Source organism: Trichechus manatus, unplaced genomic scaffold, assembly GCF_000243295.1.
Source record: "Trichechus manatus latirostris isolate Lorelei unplaced genomic scaffold, TriManLat1.0 scaffold00146, whole genome shotgun sequence".
Lineage (NCBI taxonomy): Eukaryota > Metazoa > Chordata > Mammalia > Sirenia > Trichechidae > Trichechus > Trichechus manatus.
In genome coordinates, this window is record NW_004444082.1 from 377,841 (window position 1) to 401,477 (window position 23,637).

A 23,637-nucleotide genomic window follows, 5' to 3' on the forward strand; every position below is an offset into this window, starting at 1 on the left:
CCATTAATATATTACCAATATTATGACTTTTATACTAATTAACCACCACCCATCTGTCAGTTTGTTGCACTGCAGCAGCTTGCATATTGCTGTGATGCTGGAAGCTATGCCACTGGTACTTCAAATACCACTAGGATCACCCATGGTGGACAGGTTTCAGTGGTGCTTCCAGACTAAGACAAACTAGGCCTGGTGATCTACTTCCAGATATTAGCCAAACAAAATCCTGTGGACCACAACAGAATACTGTCCGATACAGTGCTGGAAGCCGAGCCCCCTAGGTTAGAAGGCACTCAAAATACACAGTGGCTGCAACAATGGACTGGAGCACTCCAGTGATCATGAAGGTGACTCACGATGGGCAACACAGGTCACCATGTGTCAGAGCTAACTTGACAATGACTAATAACATCATAGTAACTTTCACAGTGACTAAGAGACCACATATATTATCCTATATATCCCCTTGTTTGATCCTTCTGCCTGAAATGGCAACCTACCCCCAAGCCTTTCTGCCCTTCCCCATGTTTTCCACCTGGCAGACTCCTGAGCATCCCTGGAAAGCTGTTACCTTCTCCTGCAGCCTTGACTGGGCTGCCTCGGCACAGATTCTACCTCCTGTTCCCACAACACTGTGTGGTGGCCTCTATGAAACACTGATTTCTCGATTACAGGTTTCCCTTCTCCCTGAGGTCATGAGCTACACGTGTCGTAAGGCCCTTTGCTTTGCAGCCCTAGCAACATGTTCAGTGCCTGCACGTACTCTGTTGGTGCTTCCCAAGCATGCAGCCCAGTGCTTTGAACCAAGGACATGGCTGTGAACAGCACAGAGAAGTTTCTGCCCCCAAAGTTCCCAGCCTCACGGCTTTCAGGAACATAAAGATGCCCAATCAATTAATTAATCCATGAACAAACAATTGGGTGAATAAATATATCAACTCTACGAATAAGTTAGCCAAGGCTCTAATGTTATCATACTCTGGAACTCCAATGTAACATTTTATTACTGCAAATTTCAAGGACTCCTAAGAGGTAATTTTGCAAGGAAGGACTCTGAGTCCATGACAGATCCAAGCACTGGCTCACGGTCACAAGACAAGTTAGTGGCCTAGTCAGGAGGGGAGCCTCAGTCTCCTGATGCCCAGCGCCCATATGCCTTCTCCTGGGCAGGTTCTGGTACCCTATGGGTCAGAATACAGCTTCTGTCCCACCAACATGCTGACAGGAGGGCAGGGGGGCGCCAGAAGGAATTAAGAGTCCACGGGCACCTATCAACCCTCCTCCTGACCGCGAGCACTGCTCAGGGTTCTCCAGGTCAGCTGTGTCGCACCGGGAGGGAGTCTCCCAGTTCTTAGCTGCACAGTAACAGTTTCAGGGGAAACCATTACTAATCTGAACCTGTGAGGAGCCCAGGTGCGAAGGCTTCTCTAAAGTAATGAGCTCAAGATAGAAGAAACGTGCCTCACACAATCGCTACATTCTTTTAAATGGTTCTCAGGATGTATTTTAACCTCTGGTATGTATTGACAGTTCTGTGGAACTAATATTCAACAAGTCTTTTTTTAAAGCATGATAGCCAGACCTGTTCATCATTATAATCCAACAAAATTCACTTGGGAGATTTTCATGATGGAATAATGGGGTTCACTTGTTATTCAGGAACTTGCAGAATTTTAGGCGCTCTCAAACAGCAAAATTAGATCGCAGATTAGTGTTAGCACACACCATTTTGAGGTTAGAAAGTGCAAAATCATGCTGAGGGCATAGTTAAACTTACTCCATGTTAAAGACCAGGTTTCTGATGCAGCCGTGGAAGGACCGTCTCATTCTAAGCAGAGAAGTCACCTCACTCTCTGGAACGCCCCCTACGTACAGGTGGGATATGTTTATCGTCCTGTCTGCTAATGGGCCCAACCTCATTTCTACAGGACTGGTCTCATCCAACTGGACGGTGATAATTCTAAAAAGTCAAAGGAAAAAATAAAAGGAAAACTTTATACTATAATGAAACAGTAACTATTCATTTTAATGCATAACTCCAGTAAGTTCTTATTGAATAATAAAAAATTCCTGAAGATAAACTTCAACGTGACATTGTGTGTGAATAAAAAGATGAATCTTAAAAATTAAAATTTATGAGTGAATGTTCTCCAGAAACAAATGGAATGTTATTAACTATCGTTGAATTCGGTTGATTTTTTTTTGGGGGGGGGTCATCATGAATCGGAATTGACTCGATCAATGGCAAATGATAACAAAAACAACAATCATTATTCTCTTACCTGTTTATCTGAACAACAAAATGTCCAGTATGGTTATAAAACACTGGGTCTACAGTTTTGAAGGGAAATGTACAGGAATCTTGATATGCTGATTGTCACAGAATTATCTAATGTAAAGATGGTTTATATTGGGCTCCAGAAAAAGGCAGGGTTAAGGCGGTTCAATTATGAAAATTCTACAAAAATTAAAAACAGATGAACTTGATTTCCAAGGATGTATTCTAGAAAGGTTCTAGAATTATTTTGAAACTATAGAAACTTTGAACGCTCATGGAAAACTTTGAATGTGGCAGATATCATAGCAATTATACAAATTACATCACTGTTGAAGGTCCATAGGTTCCTACGGAGAAACTTTTCATGAGGGAACTGCCCCCGCACCACATGAATGTCCCCACGCCTGGCTGTGCCGACAGTACCTTCTTTTCCTAACCAGGGAGAGGGAATGCTCTCGTCCGTCACCGTAAATGCCCGTGGGAGAATGCAGGAGGACTCTTCTCAAGCTTGTTCCATCCCCAGAATTAACATGCACTTCAACGTGGCCTTCAATCAGCATGACGGCAAAGAAGGGCTGGGAAGGTTCATGATAGAGAATTTCCCATAGAACATTCATTACTACATGATTTAAGAAATTATCATCATATAAAGATAATGTGAGAATATTCACACCATGTAAGCAACTTCTTAAGAATCTCATCATCGAGCATAACTATTTTAAGTTTTGGATACTACTTTCTAATCTGTTTTTATAAATTGTATTCTGCTATCATCACTGAACACAGCAAAGATTTCTATTTCTGCATAGCCTTCATATATATTATTGCTTGCTACATCATGCTCCCAGAGGCGTAGTGTGGGGAGGTCAGCAGAAGGCACTCGCCCCGGGGCATAAGGCCAAGGGGGTGCCACATGAGGCCAGGTGCAAATTGAGAGGTTGCCCCTGGCCCTATTACCCTGGATAAGCCTCTGTATGATCCAACAAAGTAGATACCACGTAGTTCATTTATCTGTCTTAATTGCTGAAAATTTAGATTGTTTCTAATTTTTTACTATGACACGTAATGAACATTTAACCTATTTTGCCTGTAAAATTGTTTCTAACATTTCTAAACGTGGTTGCCACATTGAAAAGAAGTCTAACAATTTATGATGCCATCAGCACTGGCTGGTGTAACTCCTTTTTGCTGACTTAGTAGCAAACTTTGATTTGTAAGTAACTATATTGAGACTGGTAGATGAAACCAGTTTGGCAGTTCCCCAAAAAGTTGGATATAGAATTATCCTATGACCCAGCAACTCCACTCCTGTCTACATAGCAAAAAGATATGAAAATAGAGATTCAAATAGATATTTGTACTAAAATGTTTATAGAAACATTATGAACATAGAAGCTATTTTCAATAGTCAAAAGGTGGCCCCATCAATGGACAAATGGATAAACGAAATACGGTGTACACATACAATGGAATCTTATTTAGTCATAAAGAAAAATGAAGTCCTGATCCATGCAACCAACTGAATGAACCTTGAAAACACGCTAAGTAAAAGAAGCCAGATACAACAAGTCACATATTGCATGATTCCAGTTTTATAAAATATCCAGAGCAGGTAAACCCATAGAGACAGAAACCAGATTGGTGGCTGCCAGGACCTGGGGGCAGAGGAAATGGAGACTAGCTGATTAGCAGGTACAGAGTTTTAGTTTGGACGATGAAAATGTATGTGGCTGCCCAACACTGTGAATGTAGAAAGTGGGGTTGAACTGTTCACTCCAAGATGGTTAGTTTTATGTTGTGTAAATTTCACCTCAATAATAAAAGAAACAAAAACAAAGATTGGTGGAGTCCACAAACCAATCTTCGTCATTGTCAGCCCTTCTCACCGAGTGGCTCTTGAGGTGTTTGGGGCTGGTGGACCCAGATCTGACCCATAATGGCTGTGTGACCTTATGTCAGTGAACCAGGCCCTCTGACCCTGTTTCTTCCTCAGTAAAATAATTGTACGGAAATAACGTCTGGGAAGTATCTTGCACGGTAGATGACAGAACTCTACAGATGTTGGTTACATGATCTGTACTTCATTATAACAGTGTATTAGCATTCTGTAGAGTGCGCTGAACTGTCGTGAAGCATGCAAGTTTGGGGATGCTGCTGAAACGCAATATAAATATGGGAAAAACATCATCTTTTCTCTCCTTTCCTACTGCTGGTCCACTCTTTTTCTCAAAGGCCTCATTTCTCTTCCTGCTCCTGTCATTTCTATAACAGATAAAGGAAACCCAGCTTCCTTCAGTGAAGCAGTACACTAAAGACCTCTGCCAAATCTAACGACGTGCTGATTCCGCCTCAGGATAAAGAGTAACAGGCATAACATGTGGAAGAACACAGCAATGCTATCTAAATGAGTTTAAAAAAATTAGGAGCAGACAGCAAACACGTTTCTTCTCAGTATCTAGACAAGGAAGACGCATTATGCATCACAAAGAGATCACTGATTCACCACGGAAAGATGTTCAGCAACAGTAACTTTTACTTATTAAAAATGCACATCCAGAGACAACTGGCAACACAGCTGCCATAAATGCTATGACTCAGTAACTTTCCCCCTGGCATTTCTGGAATCCTTTCCTCCCCGAGCCTGCAGCTGGCCAACCCTTGAGCTACTCACCACACGTGCCTGCCGTGGGCTCTGCTTCTCCATGTCCTCCCCAAGGCCAGCCACGATGAGGCCACTGCTGTTCTTGGTGGCAAATGTTGCCAACAATTCCGACTCTGGTGACAAAGACTTGGGTGGCAACTCAACGTAGCCGCCTCTCAAGAAGCTAACACTCCGGATAGGCTGGTCACAAAGGAGATAAAATGCCCCTATTAGGTCCCCGTGGGTGTTTAGTCTCCCATAATGGGTTACTGTCTGTTTTACCCATCTTCTCGTTTTTCTCTACCACGCTCGTTTCTTCTTTGCTTGTTATTAAGCTGATAAATCAATGGGCATTCATAGGAACTCATTCCACTATTAATAAGAGGCTTCATACCTCCAGTGTACAGCCTTTTCTCACTCCATAGGAATTTCTGAGTAAATCAAAGGTCGATCTAGATATTTCCAGGTTTTTGATACAGCCCACGTAGCTTCTGCTGGTGAGGCCTTTCCTGAGGGGAAGGACAGGAGAACAATAAGAAGAAAACTGGAGTTTTTAACTCAACTTTTGAAAGGAAGATTAACAATGAACCTGTAATTTTGGAGGATCTGTTTCCATGTGTCATTCTGTAGAAATGTCTAGGCCTCCAAGACGAACATTGATGGTGAGAACTTTAGGTCAAACGAATAGTTTCGTTAGGACTAGAGAAAGGGACTAGATTTAGTAAGTTTGGGTACTTAGATGCTCATATACACAAAAATATGTTTAATATTATAAGAGGGAAAATTTCACAGTCATTGCAATTTAAATATACTTATTAAAACACAGGCCAATTATAAGAAAGGCAGTGAGTTGTCATAAGGAAATTATAGCACATAGATCAAAATTCAGTTCCCGGAGTAAAAGTAGGCTGTGTGTTTTCCTAGGATTGGACGTGTAGAGAAGTCATTGGCTGTTGTCCATACGACATATTTATAAACTTTGCCCTGAATGAAGCAACTGCATTTGGTGAAGTCTACTGGTTTCCTGTTGGAGTCACCCCTCATTCTTTTCTGTGCTGAGCAATGAGCTGTGAGCCATCAAGCACATACGATTTGGGGCAAACTCCAACCTTTCTGGATCTCAGTTTTTTCCATTGCAAATGAGAAGGTTGGCTCTGACTTATCCAAGTCCCTTCTGGCATGAAAGTCTGTGATTCTGGAATTCTTCCTAGAAAAGGGCTTTCTGTCCTTTTCTCCAATGTCCAACTGAGTGCCATTAGGCCAAGTATAAATGAACAGCTTGTGGCTACAGAAAAAACACTCTGATCCCACCATAGAGAATGATCTAAGATTAGAGTTAGGAGACAGGATTCTAGTCCTGGCTCTGTCTTGATAGAAGGGCAGGACCTGGGGCAAGTGACCAGCTCCCCTGAAGCTTAAATTTATTCATTTCCAAGACTGGGGGAGACTAAATCTATGGTTATACACTGTGGTCCTTGGAACTTCCAGATATTGCTGGCAAAGAAAAAGGGGCAAGTGTTGCATCTTGGGGTATTTAATCCATAGCAGCTGCAGTGGCTGCACTTGAGTGCCTCATGTTAGGATTCTGCATAGAAACTCATTTTGAACATTGGGTTCTGCTACACATACACACTTGAAAACCGCTGAGCTGAGGGATCCAGCTTGGACATTTGATGATCCCACTCCTTGGAAGCTTTCTGCTTGACAAAAAATGGCCTGGATAACTAGTCTTTCACTTACGACCTTTTTTTTTTTTTTTTGAAGAAAGAACTTTAGAGCTTAATTCGTCTAATCCAAAATTACAAAATTGAGGACGATGGGGTACAGAAAGTTTATGTCAATTATTAAAGTCACAAAGCTAACACAAATCACTGTTATAAAAGGATTCCATTGCCTCTCCTCTCTGCCTTCTTTCCTGGAGCTTCCTAAAGCTGGTCTTTCAACTCTCACATACATTATTCACTCTAATCCTGTGAAGGGGGAATCCAGGTAAGTCTGCAGAAAGCATGAATTTGTTTTGCCTTTAAAGAGACTCTACCACTCTAAAATGTGTAAGAGAGAAGGGTGATGTGTGATAGAAGGTGGGGTCTCCAAATGTTGCTCAGTAACAATTTCTATTGACACATGTTCTAAAAGGCAATAAACATACAATCATTAGCTTGACTACAGAAGGCTTGCTTTATTGCCCAATTTATATGGCATATAGTAGTTTGAATAAAAGCTGGTAATTAGGGACACATTTTCTGCAGTTGAATATCATACCTTACAACTCTTGACCTAGGTAATCCACCAACATAAATGGGATCCTTATCTAGGCGATTGAGGTCGGAAGATGCCCCTGGAGCTTCGCCTTGTTTGGTTTCTTTATCACTGGTGTTATAGGCATCAATAACTGCTAGGAGTCCTAAAACGAGATAGAAGGGAATAGATAAGAAAATGAAAATCACCTTCTACATTAAAATGAAACTCAACCTTATGCCCTTTCTAAAGCAAGTCTGTCAAGTAAAGTTCATTTACAAAGACCTATTATTTGAGATTCTGCAAATTTGACCACTTAATGCTCTTGACTATCAAAGGAAAAATGTAATTCTCTATAGAAAAGTCAATAAATCCAGAAGACACAGTGCTAGATGACAGCAGTATGTGTGTAGATGAAAACGGAGTGGATTTGATTCTTGATTCCAATTGGGCTTTTGTAGTTAAATAAAGCACTCGGAAATATACACAAGTAGAACTGTAATCTTCCTCCAGCAAAACATGAATTCTGTTGCTTGGTATCCCAAAGACAACAACAGCTTTAATTTTAATTAGAGTATCGCTCAGGAAATGAAAGTAGACTAGAGACTGCTAACTTTAGAAAGATTTCTCTTTCTAGTAGGGAGGCTAACATCACAGTTATCCATCTATGCACTCACCTTGCCTTCGGTTTCTCTGGAAGGCGATTTTGTACCAGGTCCCGTTGTTATAACGTCTGTCTGTAATCAGAGCAAGAGGTCCTGAACCCAGGTCAACTGTGACTTTAACTCTGCCCTGGACCAGCTCGATGGATAAAAAGTCTTTCTGTAAAGATGAGAAAATAGTTACCCATGGCTACATCTTTATCACAAGATTTCCCTTCTCTTCAAGGTAAGGATGGCAGACGCCTTTTAAAGTCAAACTGCGGAAACCAGACCCAGCCCAACAGCCAGAAGTCTAGGCTACAAAACTAAAAACGTTCACGAAGGCTTTCTAGAACATTCCAAGTATACAAATGAAACACTATTCATTGTTGCCAAAATCTACAATTCAGTAAGAGAACTGGAATGTCTTTGTGTGTCTTTCATTTAGAAGGACAAGTGGGCCAGTCCCCAAAATAAGAAAACTAAAAAGATTGAGAGACGGAAATCACCAGCATTGAGAACCCATAGTAAGACGAAATACCAGAACCAAACCCACTGCTGTCGAGTCGATTCTGACTCATAGTGAACACGAGATAAATAGGAACAAAAAATCCTGTCAGATGGAATTCAAATAAAGCCTCTGTGGTCAGAGGGAACATAGAAAAACTTACACTATTTAAACTCAAAATCTAATAACGGATGTTTAATTGATATTGGTAATGACTCAAAGGTTATTTTCTACTTTGTGTTCTGTATTTTACAAAGTCTTCAATGAACTGATATTAATATAATAAATTATTTAAAATGGGGGAAATAATATAGCATACATATATGTATATATACAGCATGCTAGTATACACTCATGAAGCAATCATTGAACATAAGTGTCCACACAGCCATCTAAATGTAGGTACACAGTCGGGCCTAGTGCCCCATAAAGACTCTTACGGTGCCATTTGAAGCGAGGTAGAGAAGCAGCCCATTCGGTGAAAAGGTACTAAAGAGCATGATTATCTGCGTCACTGTCGCCCGGAGGGTCTTTTCCATGACGGAATACCCGCTCCCGTCAAAATGGAACGAGGAGTCTTCATTCAGGGGACTGCAGAGCAGAGCAAGAGAAACGCAATCTACTCTCAGGAAGGCGGCTAAAGAGAGCAAATGAGACCCCCCACACAAATCCTGACGGAGCTATTATTTCCGTAATACAATTACAAAAGTAAACTGCAAATATTTAAAAATGAGATTAGGGTTAGTGCCCAACCGTTTTAAAAGGAAAAGAAAGTTGATATAGGCAGTGTTCACTTAGTAAAAACAAACTTCTTCACAGGATGGATAACTGCTACAGATATTTCTACTTAGCAACACGTTTTCCTGTTTGTGTCTTTCTTCTCATTTCCTGTAGGATAACTCTGCTTGATTCCAGGACTTTCGGAATATTTTTTACATGATCACATACCTCCCTCTGCTGGTACTAACTCAGATATCAGTTAGGCTGGAGTTACAACGGAAAACAAATATGCGTCAAAGTACCAGAAGGTTCATTTTATAAAAAGTCATTGACATCCTCAAAAATCTACAGGATGGGTTTAAAGACCTGGATCACATTTTGAAACAAAATGTGTGGCTTGCAACAGAGTTACATAAAATGTCCTATAGCACCTTTCAGGTAAGTCTTTTCTGGCCTTTTCCCCATCTACCTCCAAAGGTTGACTTGATTCACTATTCAGTTATAAAGTGAGTTAATCTGGAACTATCATAATTATGTTTCCAAAATGCTTTTCTAGAATATGACAGAATTTGAAAGTGAAACTTGGATTTGGGTGCTTGTGGGTATGAATTTGAACTCTTCCCAGTAGAAGATGTAACAACCAAACTCAGTATCACGTTTCAAAGCACATCAGAAGAGTCAAACAGTGAAATCATTTCCATTAACAAAAAACCTGAAACAAACAAAAAAATAGCAAAGCGTTGTGAAAACTGAGGTTTCAAATGCAGTTCTGCTTCTTCTCTTTTAAGGAGTATAACTAAAGGAAATGCACTCTGCCTACATTTGGGAACTATGATTTAACTCTTCATTCTTAAACCTGTGGTTTCCTAGAAGTGTATTCCATTGTGCTACCTCCTGGCTGACCCCAGTTGCATGTGGCTAAGGACGCAGACTATACAGACCCAGACTGCTGGGGTTCAAAGCCCATTTCCACAATTATTAGCTGTGTGAGCTTGGAAAAGTTAACTAACCTCTCTTTGCTTCCTATCTATAGAGATACGAGTCTTTGTCCGGGGGACTATAAATGACTTCATATATGTAAAGCACTTATAACAGTGCCTGGAACATGGGAAACTCCCACTCGATTTCAGCCCTTATGATGCTGCTATATTCAGAGCTCCTCTCTGGGAGGACAGTGGGTGGTTGGAGAAAGAGCGTGAAGTCCGGTTGTGAGTGTGTATTTGTCCAGAGGCAAGTCTTTGGGTGTGCACAGTGCTTACCACTGTTCGAGGGGTTACTATGTGCTATGCCGGTCACTCTGGTTTATGGTCTCTCTAGTCTTCACAACCACCCTACGAAATAGGTGTTACTATCGTCACTTTGGCTATTAGAAAACGGAGCCTCAAAAATAAGTACTTTGCCCAAGGACACAGCCGAAGAAATGGTGAAGCTAAGTTTCAGACAAAACTCCAGAAATCTGTGCTTGTCCCACCCTGCACATCACCTCCTTTGAGCAGAGCTCCTGATGTCCCGCTGTCTAGGTCCTGGGGTCTTTGGCTCTCTCTGCCTTCTGTCCTTTAAGAAGGCCTGATCGAGGGCGTGGCCGTGCTGCCCGTGGGCGTGGCCCTGCTGCCCGGGGGAGTGGCCCTGTTGCCCGGGGGCGTGGCCCTGCTGCCCGGGGGCGTGGCCCTGCTGCCCGAGGGCGTGGCCCTGCTGCCTGGGGGAGGGGTCATGCTGCCCCGGGGCGTGGCCGTGAAGAGTGACGCATTCAAATGTAGGGTGACTGACAAGGATTCTCCTGGAAGGCTCACTGCCCCTGGGGACAAGGGCCCGTTTCTGAGCAGGTCCTGACACTGGTCACTTGGCCCAGCTTCTCCCGGAGCCACTGCACGCTGTCCTGTGCTCACGAAGTGCATATGCCTCTGCAGTCAGCCAGGGGACCCTGCCTATGTCAGAGGTAAAGGACAACAGGAAAACTGCTCCCTCACAACACTTGATGTCGGTCTGTGTCCTAGTCCTTCCGAAAGCACCATAAGCCAGCGGGGGAGTCGCGCGATCTCTGGAGTCAGACAGGGCTGGGCTGAAATCCACCCTCCCAGCTCTCCAGCCCCATGAGCCTGGAAAAACCACTAGACTTCTCCGGCCTTCAAAGATCTCATTCATAAGATCAGGTCATCCTCGTACCTCCCTGTTAGCTTGCCGCGCAGCTGTTATGCAAGTGAGCCAGGCAGTGCCGGAGCCCCAGTCCCAGGCTGCTGCTCCCGCTACTGTCGTCCCACTTGCCACAGGGCAAAGCACTTTTTTATGTTTTCATATACGTAGTTTTCCCTAGACTATGAGATATCTGAGCAGCAAAGACGTCTTACTAGTTTTGACCTCATCAGTCCCTAGCACAGGGCCTGGAACACCACAGGGTTTCAGTAAGAGGACTGTCACAAATGTCAGCTGCATGGTCAGCACCTTCTCGCACAGCCACTTCTAAACAAGGACTGTGCGTTCATTAAATAAAAATGTGTTTTCCATATCCAGGTGACAGCTGTTAGAATCGGTGGTTAACTTTATAATGTCCTTTATGAATTTAAGAGATTGTTCATAATGATAAAAATATGCCAACACCAGTAAAGCAATGTATTAACATATTCAAAGAGGAATAAGGAAAAAAAGTCTCATCCTTGGAAGTATTTTCAAAATAAAAACGTGCAGTGATTTACCCAAGAGGGCTTAATTGTGATGTTTTGAGAGAAGGTTGTTGGAGAAGATATCTGAAACGTTTAGAATTTATGATTCCTGATCAAATCATACAAGAGACAGCAAAAAGAACATTTCTCCTTAAACGTTAAAAATTATCCCCATGCTTCTGTTAGTAAATAATCTGTGTCATATCTCTTGCAATTAGATGACCAGCGTCACAAACTTTACCAGTCCTTTTGATGTGTATGTCAATTCTTTAAGCAGTTCTCAGATTTTAACAGAAGAGCACGCTGCGTGTTGAACAGCAGGCAAAGGTTACCTTCCAAAACAGCCATGGCACGTGCCCTCCCTGTCAACATAGTTCCACAGGCCAATGGAGTTTCCATTCAAGATGGCCTCTCCCATGCAGCCTTTGAAGTGCGTAACCTTCACAGCAGGAGACTTCTAATGTAAACAAAAAAACCACACATCACCGAGGAATACTGGGTGGTGAGAAATGCGTTCTCTGAGCACGTGAAACTCCTCCTGGGGGCTCAAGTCTAACAGATTCAAATTCTGAGAAAACAATATTGGGAAAAATGGCCAGTTGTGATCACTGGATTTCCTTTCAGTTTTAAGGCAGGATCCTACCATGAGTGACAACTGGGTGGGATCTTAAAGATCATCTCAGTGCTTAGTGTCCCTGCAGTGAAGCTCCCTTTACCAGCCAAGGAATAGAGACCCAGAGAACGTGGCCAGTAGTGAGAGGTCCTGCTAGGACTGAGACCCTTGCCCTCATTTCAGAGTGCAGAACCAAGTCAAGGAAATAAATACACCTGGCTGTTTCATAAGCACAAATTAGTATTAGGCTACCACTAGAGATAACGGAACTTTACAGAAATTAATATGGAATATTGAATTTCCTGTTTCATCACTGGAAAATGAACCATTGGCTTCTTCTCAATTTATAGACTCCCCTTAAGCATGATCTTTGCCCTTCAAAACCAACCCAACCCTGCAGATGAACAATAATTAAGCAAAATAATAGAAGCAGAAAAATCTTCATCTGTCTAGGATATAGTCAAGAATTTAAACATATTAATGTCATGTATATGTGAAATCAGTCAATTAGTCCTGTTCAGCGAGCTTTAGGATTTTACCTTGATTTGTCCTCCAAGTCCTCCAACAAACATTAATGTGGAATTGTTGATATCCAGAACATTAGCTGTTCCAGGGGATTTACTTGTTTTGGTTGGTGGCTTTTGAGTTGAGCTCATTTCCTTTATACTCAGCAAACCAGTATTTCCAAATCTACATATCACAAAGCATTGCTAAAGTAACACTTTCAAAATTTGAAGTCAACACCAGAAATTTTACAGATCTGTTTCATACACAGCCCCCCGCTGCTTCTCTCCATGTCCACAGCAACAGCTTCCCAACTGGCCGGTCTCTGGCTTCTGGTCTGGCCCACCCGTTCACTCCCCAGCTTACTTCCCATAATCTTGTAGAGTAGTTCTTCTAAAACATATATCTCATCCTGTTCTCCTCCTGCTTAGAACAGTTACAGAGAATGAGTTAACTATATTTGGAGGCAGCCTAGGTCTTCAATAAACCAGGTGCTGTTGAGTCAATTCCAACTCATGGCGACCCCATGTGTGTTAGAGTAGAAATGTGCTCCAAAGGGGTTTCAATGGCTGAGATATGCCAGGCCTTTCTTCTGAGGTGCCTTTGGATGGACTCGAACTGCCAATTCTTGGTTAGCAGCTGAGCACCTTAAATGTTGGCACCACCCAAGGATTCTATTAACTTCAATATTACCCCATTTTTGGGAAAAGCAAAGCAAAACACAAGTTCCAACAACAACAACAGATTATAACGCCACAGAGAAGTGAAAAGGAAGACACAGTTCAAGCTGCTAAAAGTAGGTAGCTGTAAGGAAGAATTTTGCTTTGTGCTGAATTTTAAGAAAATGCATTTCCCACTTGTATCCCTTTCTTCTGTCCTCTGGCACTTGTGTACCAGTGCCAACCCCATGGAAAACTGTCTACCTTGCTGTGTTTCACACACCTGCTAACACTTGACTGGACTGGCTGCCTCTGACTTACTCCCACCATTCTCAAGGTAACCCAAACTTACAGTTTTTTACCTTTTTTGGTTTGTTGATTTGGGGTGACAAAGTTTATTTTCTCTGTAATAAGGGGGAAAAAATCCTTATTTCTATAATTAATTTAAATCAAGTATTCTTTGATTATAACCTGACTTCCTAGAAGTTTCAAAGTCTATTATATGATGTTACAAGCATGTAGTTACTTATAAAATATTAGGCAAACACAGTTTAAAAAAGAGAGATGCTAGGAGATACCCTTCTCTCTTACCTGGTTACATAGATACTATGCCATTTGTTGTCATCAATTGCGAAGTCTGAAAATTCCAATCGTGTGGCCCCGGAGCCCACATCCCACAAGAAGGCCACCTTTCCATGCCGCATCTCCACGGCCAGGAAATCCTCCTGCAGGTGGCACATCGAGGCAGGGGTGAGTTTACACACTGGCCTGTTTGCTGGACTACCAAAGCGCTAAAGAACGAGCGCATACAGCATTCTCTCCAAAATTAAAAAAGCAAAAAACCATCTTCCTTTTCTGTAAAGGCTCCCCTTCTTGGAGCTGGATCACGACTCAGAGCCGATGCAATGGCAGCCATGGGTGAACACTCTGGCCCCACGGCCCTCGCCCACGTGGCCCTCCCCGACGTCCCCCCATCACCGCTCCCCGGTAACACCTCCTGCGCGTCCACAGAGAGCACCAGTCCAGGCTTTGCACTCGTTCGTTTCCCAGTCATTTACTGAGGCGACAACCATTTAATGCCAGACGCACGAAAACAGGAGCGGCCCACATCAGAAGCTGAGTGCGTTTTGCACATGATCTCCTAAGAAGCCACTGCAGGTGACATACGGCCCCCTAACATTTCTGTCCTAACACACCCAAGGGTTCTGGCCCATTCCTGCTGGCACGATGGTCTTCCATGCACCGTTGGCACTCCCTTTGGGAACCCACCGGAATCTAGTTGGCGGAAGAGCCTGGGTGAAGCCTCAAAGTCCCTACGTCGCACTAGGGTGCGTGCCTCCCCGCCCCTGCTGACAGCCCCCCAGACCGGCCCTGCAGACCCAAAGCTAAACCAGTCCCTTCAGGGTCACGGAAGGCATCATGCAGAACTTTGTCCTCAAGGCTTGTGATTAAGACGGCAAGGAGATGAGCCTTGCAGAAGCGCCATCTTCCTCCTCACAGGGATTTAAGTTTTCCTTTGTTGATTTTTAATCTAACGCTGCTACCAGTTCCCTGAGAATAATCAGTGATTTCCCCAAGGCCCTGTTTTGTTTTGTTTTTTCCATAGAAAAATGTCAATTCGGAAAATATACACGTTCACAAGAAAAGCACTGCTTTCCGCGGGTCTGTAACTTACACTGGTGCTGCTCCCCAGGTAGAACAGGAGGTTGTCGGGTTCGCCCGTCTTAACGTTCAGCGTCAAGGTGTTGTAGTTGGTGGAAGAAATCTGCGGCTGGTAGGCCCGGACGCAATCTCTGTCTGCAGACACAGCAACTTTAATCTGCAGAGCAAGAGGAAAGCATCCCAATGACTTCCGGCAAGCACCGGCTGCTTGCCAAGAGCTCAGAGTGTTGTTATCTGGGACTGCTACTCACTGCTCCAAAGCCTTCCCACCTTGACGGTACGTGCAGCTTTGGGTCCCCAGAAGCGAGAAATCAGGGAACAGGGAAAACTATTTTATTTTGTAAAGTGTTGAAATAGAGGAACACTGGTGTTGGGCTTTTTGAGTATTTTATATAGGAAATGATTGTGGTTACATGATTTTAATTCCTTAAAGACAAGGACCCTATCCAGATCACCTGGAATCCTTACAGCCAGCACAGAGACGATAATCAATGATATATGGTGAATAAATGGAGGAGTAAAGAATTTATTTATTTAGCAAATATTTACAGCGTGCTTATTACACTTACTGCATATTTCTGTAATCTGCAGTTATTTGTATGTATATCTTATATTAACCTTAAAGATTATAAGATGTATCCACCATAGCATTGGAACCATCCCTTGGACTTGCATTTATTTAGTGACTGTAACTAAGATAGAAGCCAAAGCTCAGGTAAACCTACAGGCCTTTTCCAACAGAAAGGTCACTCGAGGGAAAACAAAGAGCCCAGAACTCCTTTCTCCTGGCTAGAAAGCTTCAGGGGGATAAATGCAAGACCAGAGGTCACGGTTATCCCCTATGAGGTTCCCAATGGCATGACGGCCACATGTTCTCTCTACAGGGAAACGTCTCTCCTTTAGAGCACAGCCGGCGCTGTGGGCCCCGGAGGGCTACGGACGCTTACTCAAGCTTGTACCATCCGTGTGCTTGCAGACGGTGGCACATTTGTACAGCATCTCTGCATGTACATACTGGTTTCTCAGACTGGAAACTCCCAGGGGACAAGGCCCATACTGCACGAACATTCTGAAAAGTACTTGGATTTCTGAAGCTAACTGGTAAAAGGATGCAGTTGACACTATATGCGACCAATGAAACTTGGTGTGATAAATAACACTCAGACTTAATATGTTCTACACCATCTAGGTTAATAATTATAATCTATAAATCGACACTCTAGTTATAAATGGAGTCCCTGGGTGGTGCAAACGGCAAGCACCCTGTGCTGCCAACCAAGAGGTTGGTGATTCGAGTCCACCCAGAGGCGCCTTGGTAGAAAGGCCTGACAATCTACTTCCAAACAAATCAGCCATTGAAAACCCCATGGAGCACAGTTCTACTCTGACACACACACGGGGTCGCCAAGAGTTGGTATCAACTTGACAGCAACTGTAACTGGACAGTTATAAATATTTATACATCTCCATAAAGACACGGAGATTTCTTTTCTAAAATCATGTTGAATAAAGTGTATTGATGAATATACCTAAGAGGTGGCTATGAGGAAGCTGGTCTCATTGACAGCTGGGACTGGGCGAGTTGTATGAGACTAGTGTTGGGGGAGCCATTTCTGCAGGAATTCTAGGGCGCGGGGGGTTGCGAGGAGCACCTGTGTCCCTCGGGGAGTGCCCGCTGTGACAGGAGCCCGCACTCACAGAAGCCGCTTGTTTCCGCGCCTCGCTGATCAGCAGTTTAATTTCTGATAGGTTTCTACTCAGGTTCTCTTCCAATGTCTTCAAAGGCTTCAACCGGTCAAATAAAAGGTTGGCTTGTATTTCCACGTCTTTCACTTTTCTTCCAACTAACAGAGCTAACAAACACAAGGAGGTGAGCAGTGACAAGGAACAGTGAGGAGGGCAGGACCAAGGACATTCATTCATTCATTACTAATTCATCCACAAGGCACTGGGTAGAGAACATCTTAGATAAGCAAATCCTTGAAATTTGGGAACATACATAAAAAATACATTGCCCAAAACCTTTCTCTTTCTCTCTAAACGCAAATCCAGATGGTAGTGCCTTTTTACTCTGGTGGGAATGCTGTTTGTGCGCAGTGTGGCGCCGTGATTTTGCCCTTTGCACGCTCAGAATCTGCCTGGCCCAGACGTTGGTGACATGAAGGAAGACGGCTGACGTACTGGCCTCTGAGGAGTCGCGCATGAGTCCAGCTGCTTCTCGTAACGTGGCGTTCACCCGGGACAGGACGGCTGATGTATTCAGCAGCTTTCGGCTCAAACCCACGACGTCCCTCCGCGTGCTTGCTGCGCTCTGGTTGGCAGAGGCGGCCAGCTCGGTGGTCTTGGTTTCTTTGTCTCTGACACCTGAAATAAATTAATCCGCGTGCAGACACTCTGGTGATTACACATGGGGAGAAACCGGAACGCACGGAATGTTACAGAGACACACGCTTCAGTATTTCTTATTGGGTGCTGAACACAAACCGGGGCTGTGTGTTAATGGCAATACTCAGGCTGCAGATCACGTGCTCTACCGCTCCCTTTCGGTACAAAGGAGATGCTTTTTGTAACAATCCTCTGGAACGTGATTTCAATGCACAGAGAGATCACAAAGCAACCGCTAATAGCCGCGTGCTCAGTGTCTCTCATGCTGACAAACGTAAGCTTCTTTATTTGGGTTCTTTTTTAATCGCCTCCTTCTCATTTTCATTAAACACCTTCTCCAAACAATTCCACGTCTGAATAAGAAGGTTTGGGGACTTACATTCGTCAGTGAGAAGACAGTGCCCTAGGCTAGAGGAAGTGGTGTTTGCCGACAGCATCACCAGCTGCCAGACAGGACAGCAGAACAAAGACTCAGCGGTCACCAGAGGAAAACTGGGATTCGGAGAGATTCCAGAAAACCAGAGGGATGTTTTTTTTTAAAAGGCACTATTACTTATGTTACAAGTATTTAGTCACAAACAAGGCAAAGCATTAACACTAGAAGAATCTCAGAGAAGAGCATATCGTGTTCTTTGTACTCTTCTGGCAACTTTTCTGCAAGTCTGAAATTATTTCTGAATGAAAAGTTATTTTTAACTGTTTAATCAATATATACCATATTGTCCTTAAAAAGAAAAAAAACTGCCAGATCAGAAAATGTTGCATTGATTGAAAGGCAAGAAGTGGCCCAGAGCACAGCTCCGCACAGCCATTTCCGTGCTCACGTGGAACTCTGGAGATGAAAGGGCTTGGGAGTTGAGTCTGGCTATCCTGTAAGACTTTAAAAAAAAATAACTGCTGATTAAGAACAAAGAGAAGTTTAAGGGAGTGTAAATAATGTATCAGAGCACAACTCATTTGTGTTAAACTTTTAAAAGTTATCCTACTTAAAATTTTAATTAATACTGCATTTGCAAACTATCAATATTAAAGTGATCCAGGAGCCTATTTTAGAGTATTTTTATTGCTTCACGAAGGAAGAATACCAAGCAAGAGTTTTTTTAAATTCTCACACTGATAATGAATCCGGAATTTTCCCTTACGGCAGGTAAAGAGCATTGCACCTTCTTGCCGACCTCTGTGAACTGCCGTTCTTTCATCTATGTCATGGGCCAAGTCTATTTTTGAAGTAAGCAATTAAGGTGGCAGCATAAAGGCTCTGAGGCTTTTGCTTTGAAGAGTATAATTCTAGCATTTCAATGGTGTTCTGAGGTTATTTAAAAAAACAGCTATCTTAACTTCCAAATCAGACTTCTTCGCAAGCATAAGCTTTATCAATCTCAGTCTTGTTTAGAGCTACGGCTCTTGGTCCTGAGGCCGGAGTTCATCATGCTCATTTGTAAGGACTCTGTTAATTGAATCAAGAAATCCCTTTCCACTTACCTTCAGGGATTGCTCTAAGTATGAGGAGTGATTCATTGATCTGCCTGGTAATTGTATTAGCATTCTCTTGAAATTTGTTTACTGTTCTTTTCAATCCACTCAATTCCGATGTAATACCTGTTTAAGGGGGGGAAGTGCTCACTGTTAGGTTAGCCTATTAAGTAGTCACCCAGGCAATCGCTGTCTTTATCATTCCTGATCCCATCTACAGAATTCACAGTTTTCCACAGAGACCTCCCAGAGTGAAAGTTTTGCCAGCAGGCTATAGTTTAGCTCTACCATTCGAGAAATTGAGTGGGTTTTTAGTTTTCCAGGTCATTTTCTACTTCGCTTGTTGCCCTTCTCGTTAATATTTCTTCTTGAATTTCATGTCCAATTTAATCCGAGCTCAAGGGTGAATCATGGTGTTAAACAGATTCGCTTTCTGTCCACATGAAATCCTGCTGACCGCTCTCCTCTAGGCTGGAAGGCCCCGGATGTGGGCCCTGCTGTGACTCTACCTCCCGGTCTCCAGCCTGCTTCCCTGACCTGTGCTTCTCCCGGTTCCCTTCTGACCACCCAACAGCGACTCAACCCAGCCTCCTTCAAGCTTGACAAAGCTGCTTGATCAGAGCTTTTACTTTTTAAATTTCTGTTTATAAGAAAGAATCACATTTGGATTCCAAATCCATGGCTTAAAAATACATCATTGATAAAATCCTTGATAAACATCAGCGTTCTGCCTAAAACTTTAAATGCCAGAAAGTTCATTATTTCGTGGTCTATAAAATATCTTTGATTGTTGTGTAAATTGAAACCCGAGCCCATCGACATTGATGCTAGAGTTTGTGTTTAATGCTTTATGGTCAGCACTGTGCATTCTGTATACTGTGAGAAGACAACATTATTTCTAAATGGGTCAGTTAGAGAAACAAAAAGCACGACATGTCCAAGCTCTTGGTTCAGACCGCTGGAGAAGGATCTGGTAGCTGAAAGGGGCATGAGCTTTGCATATGGCCTGCTATTTACTCCTATGGGAAAAACACTGATATTTTTGATATTTTAATATATAATTACGTGAAAAGCACACTATCGGCTATATGAAAATTTGTATGCCTACATAATTTCTTTTATAAGTATCTTGTACAACAGACTTCTGTTTCCATGTTATGTATGTTTACATGTTTCTCAGATAACTGACATATGCCAAGTAATTGCTTATTGAAATTCGTAGGAAGAACTAAACGCAATCAATTTGAAAAACTGATACATCAAGAATGATTTAATTTAATAATTATCTTATGCAAGCCTGCCATGACTCTAACTTTATATTAGCTCTGGGAGAAAGGTAAAAGAAATACCACCCATAACATATTCCTTCAAGGAATTGTGAAGCCATGAGAGTCGAACAGAAGACCACACGCAGTCAGAGATGACCTAACCCAGCAAACACTGTGAAGAACAATGAAAGCTCACGAGCTAAAGCAGTGAGTGTCAAATTTAATTATAAGGGAAGCTTAAAGGGCCTGGGGAAGATAGAGGTGACTTCACATTAAAATAAGAGACGTAAACTTGAATACAATTTAAAATTACATGGTGTTCGTACGGTAAAAACAAAAACCCATTGTTGTTGATTCCAACTCACAGTGACCCTGTAGGACAGAGTAGAACTGCCCCCATAGAGTTTTCAAGGCTATAATCTTTATGGAAGCAGACTGCCACATCCTTCTCCCATGGTATACCTGGTAGGCTTGAATAGCCAACCTTTCGGTTAGCAGCTGAGCACTTAACCACTGCACCATCAGGACTCCTTGTTTATAGGATAGGTTTGGACTATTAATGTGACAACAGAATGTTAAGCTGAAAACTGTGCAGAGGACAGGAGAACATTCTAACAGGCTGCTCAGGGATGTGCCCATATTCACTCTGCTCATCAGTACGGTCCATTCCAGCACACTGACCTTGAGGCCTCCGACTCAGCCCGTTGCCTTCTCTTAGAAATTTGGAACTGCGATGGAGAGCCGCTTTCCCATTTGAAGCAAGGGATTCTGAGAACTGAAAAACAGAACAACTTGTACATAGTTACTGGAGGGCAAGTGGCAGCCCGCTGGAGACCAGGAAGGCCACTTTCTCAGAATAGCCTCCAGTCAAGTTCCAACAAGAACAGAAGCGGGACAACAGGTAGGGGCAATTTCAAGCGGCTGAGGAGAGAGAACCCAAAGATTGCTAGGTATACAAAGAAGGAAACCAGACATTAAACAAAGATCTCACCACAGGTACAGAAAGATGTCTCAAGTAGATATCAAGGAGCTTTCTCATTTTTATCATAAGAAATTGTGCAATTTTCCTCATCGCTACATCACTTGTCAGTCCCTGGTCTTTATAAAAAAGTATGATTAAGAAATTCAAACTTACATATGAGGATAGACGCCATAAACAGATGCCACAAGAAAAAGAATGTCAGGTGGCATTTTGCCCCAGCATTTTACAGAAACCTCCCCAGAGAGTCCCAGAGAAGCCACGCACACAGGACAGCCCAGAGGCACTTCTTACCAGGCTCGCCTCAGCCGCCGCCCTGACAGCGTGGTTTGCCAGTCTCCCTGATTCCTCCATCAGACCTTGAATGCTCGAATGGACATGGACCGCACTGGTCGCATTCAGGGACACGTGTCTGACATTTTCAAGGCCACTATCAAATCAGCATAATTAGAGATGTTATGATAAACTAAATAACACCTCCAGGTTCGCTCACCTGGTTTTCCCCTTAAAAAAGTATCAACAAGGACTGACAACATACGGATTCCCCTCTAACTCACAGTAATCTCTGAGAAGCAGCAGCCAGCCACACTGGCGTGATAACACTCACATGGCTGTTTAATTAGTACTGGCAGAAGAAGAGGCCGCTGCTGTCTCCCATCTTTCTGGTCACTCATCTGTTTCCATCAGCTTCCCTGGCCCTTGTCTCTGCACAAACCTCTGCCTAGGTCTGCGGTGCTGTGGCAAGTTTGCATTGATTACAGTCTCCCCTGCAATGCACTTGTTAATTTTCAAAAAGCTTTTCTAAGCATATATTAGGAGGCCGAATCTTGTCGCTCAAATGATACACACCAATTTGATGAAATTCACTAGAGATTTTGCAGGACGATCAGATAATATTTCAATCAGATGAACTTCACTCCTACAAATGGGCGAATCACTGATGAACCTGTCAACTGCAATTTCAGCCAGCTCTTTCTATCTTGAAAATGAGCTCTGACAATGGACACATCTTTGCCTGAGTAACTCACTTTCTTCCCAAGGTTATTGAACGGGGTGATTCCCAAGCCTGTCATGAGGAGTTACTGCTTGCTATTATTTGATTGGCAAAACCCAGTGATTTATAAGTAAAAGCTAGTGATGTCCTTTAACTTTGTGCATGGTATCAAATTGCTTTGACTACTCTTATACTAAGTAATAAAGATTTTATTCCAGCTAGGTAGGTAGTCAGAACACATTTTTCTCTTTCAGGAAGTGATGAGAGGAGATGAAAAGAAAGCAGTTAACTAAGCATCCAATTCCATTTTCTATTACTGATTCCTGTGGCATATGTAGACCTTGGTACTCAATTCAACATGTAATTTACACAGTACTCTAGGTTAAAACAAAAACAAAAACAAAAACAAAAACAAAAACCTGTAGCCGTTGAGTCCATTCCTACTCATAGCAACCCTACAGGACAGAGTAGAACTGCCCCCATAGGGTTTGCAAAGCTGTAATCTTTACAGAAGCCAACGGCCACATGGTTCTCCCATGGAGCACTTGGTGGGGTTCAACCACCCACCTTTTGGTTAGCAGCCGAGTGCTTAACCACTGTGCCACCAGGGCTATCTTACATCCTTTTAATTGCTTTCATTGCATGATCTAATCGATTATTGCCAGCATTCCTCAAATTGGAAAGGTATTTATTTCCCCTTCCACAAAACACACCCACACACTACCAAAACATACATGTTTCCATGTGTCCAGGTTTTTTCTACTCATAATTTACAACAAGTGTTAATGAGATAAATTTACCAGTTAGCTCACAACATTGCATAAATCACTGACAAGACCTAGAATACCAGTTACCACATTTCTACACATGAGAATCACCTGGGGAGCTTTAAACAATTTCAAAGCCTGGGTAGATTGCAGGGGGTGGGTGTTGGGGGGGTGCAGAGGGCAAGTGAACAAAGGCGTCAGTACTTCTTGAACGAGAAGTATGCTTCTTGTTTAAAGGCATTTTTAACATATTGAAGACATATTTGACAAATATCCAAAGATATAAGCTAAAATAATTGTATTACAATGGTAGACCTTCAGGCAGCAGAAAATAATGGGGAGTGGACTCTTTTCAGGGGTTAGGAGAGAGACCTTCAATGCTTCTATTCCACATCTTCCATCACGCAGGTTGTTGTTAGGTGCTAACGAGTCTATTCTGACTCATAGCAACCCCATGTGACAGAGGAGAACTGCCTCATAGGGTTTCCTAGGCTGTAATCTTTACAGAAACAGATCACCAGGTCGTTCGCCTGTGGAGGCGCTAGGTGTGTTCGAACTGCCAACCTTTGTTAGCAGCCGAGAGCTTAACTGTTTGCACTACCAGGGTTCCCTTCCATCCATGCATAAAGCCACCCAAATCACAAGCTCCA

General features: G+C 42.9%; 1 protein-coding gene across 1 annotated transcript in view; it reads right to left on the reverse strand.

Moving 5' to 3' along the window:
* The window catches only part of LAMA1 (laminin subunit alpha 1), a 165,786-nt gene that overhangs the window by 21,136 nt on the left and 121,013 nt on the right, over window positions 1–23,637 (reverse strand). Inside the window, exons 29-44 of the mRNA XM_012558209.1 lie at window positions 21,521–21,656; window positions 20,929–21,022; window positions 18,989–19,105; window positions 17,303–17,485; window positions 16,820–16,974; window positions 15,135–15,278; window positions 14,051–14,184; window positions 12,836–12,986; window positions 12,016–12,140; window positions 8,747–8,897; window positions 7,835–7,979; window positions 7,182–7,323; window positions 5,314–5,428; window positions 4,950–5,120; window positions 2,702–2,853; window positions 1,778–1,960 (exon numbers count right to left, since the gene is read on the reverse strand). Of these exons, the coding sequence (XP_012413663.1) occupies window positions 1,778–1,960; window positions 2,702–2,853; window positions 4,950–5,120; window positions 5,314–5,428; window positions 7,182–7,323; window positions 7,835–7,979; window positions 8,747–8,897; window positions 12,016–12,140; window positions 12,836–12,986; window positions 14,051–14,184; window positions 15,135–15,278; window positions 16,820–16,974; window positions 17,303–17,485; window positions 18,989–19,105; window positions 20,929–21,022; window positions 21,521–21,656 (2,298 nt within the window). The remainder of the gene's footprint in view (window positions 1–1,777; window positions 1,961–2,701; window positions 2,854–4,949; window positions 5,121–5,313; window positions 5,429–7,181; window positions 7,324–7,834; window positions 7,980–8,746; window positions 8,898–12,015; window positions 12,141–12,835; window positions 12,987–14,050; window positions 14,185–15,134; window positions 15,279–16,819; window positions 16,975–17,302; window positions 17,486–18,988; window positions 19,106–20,928; window positions 21,023–21,520; window positions 21,657–23,637) is intronic.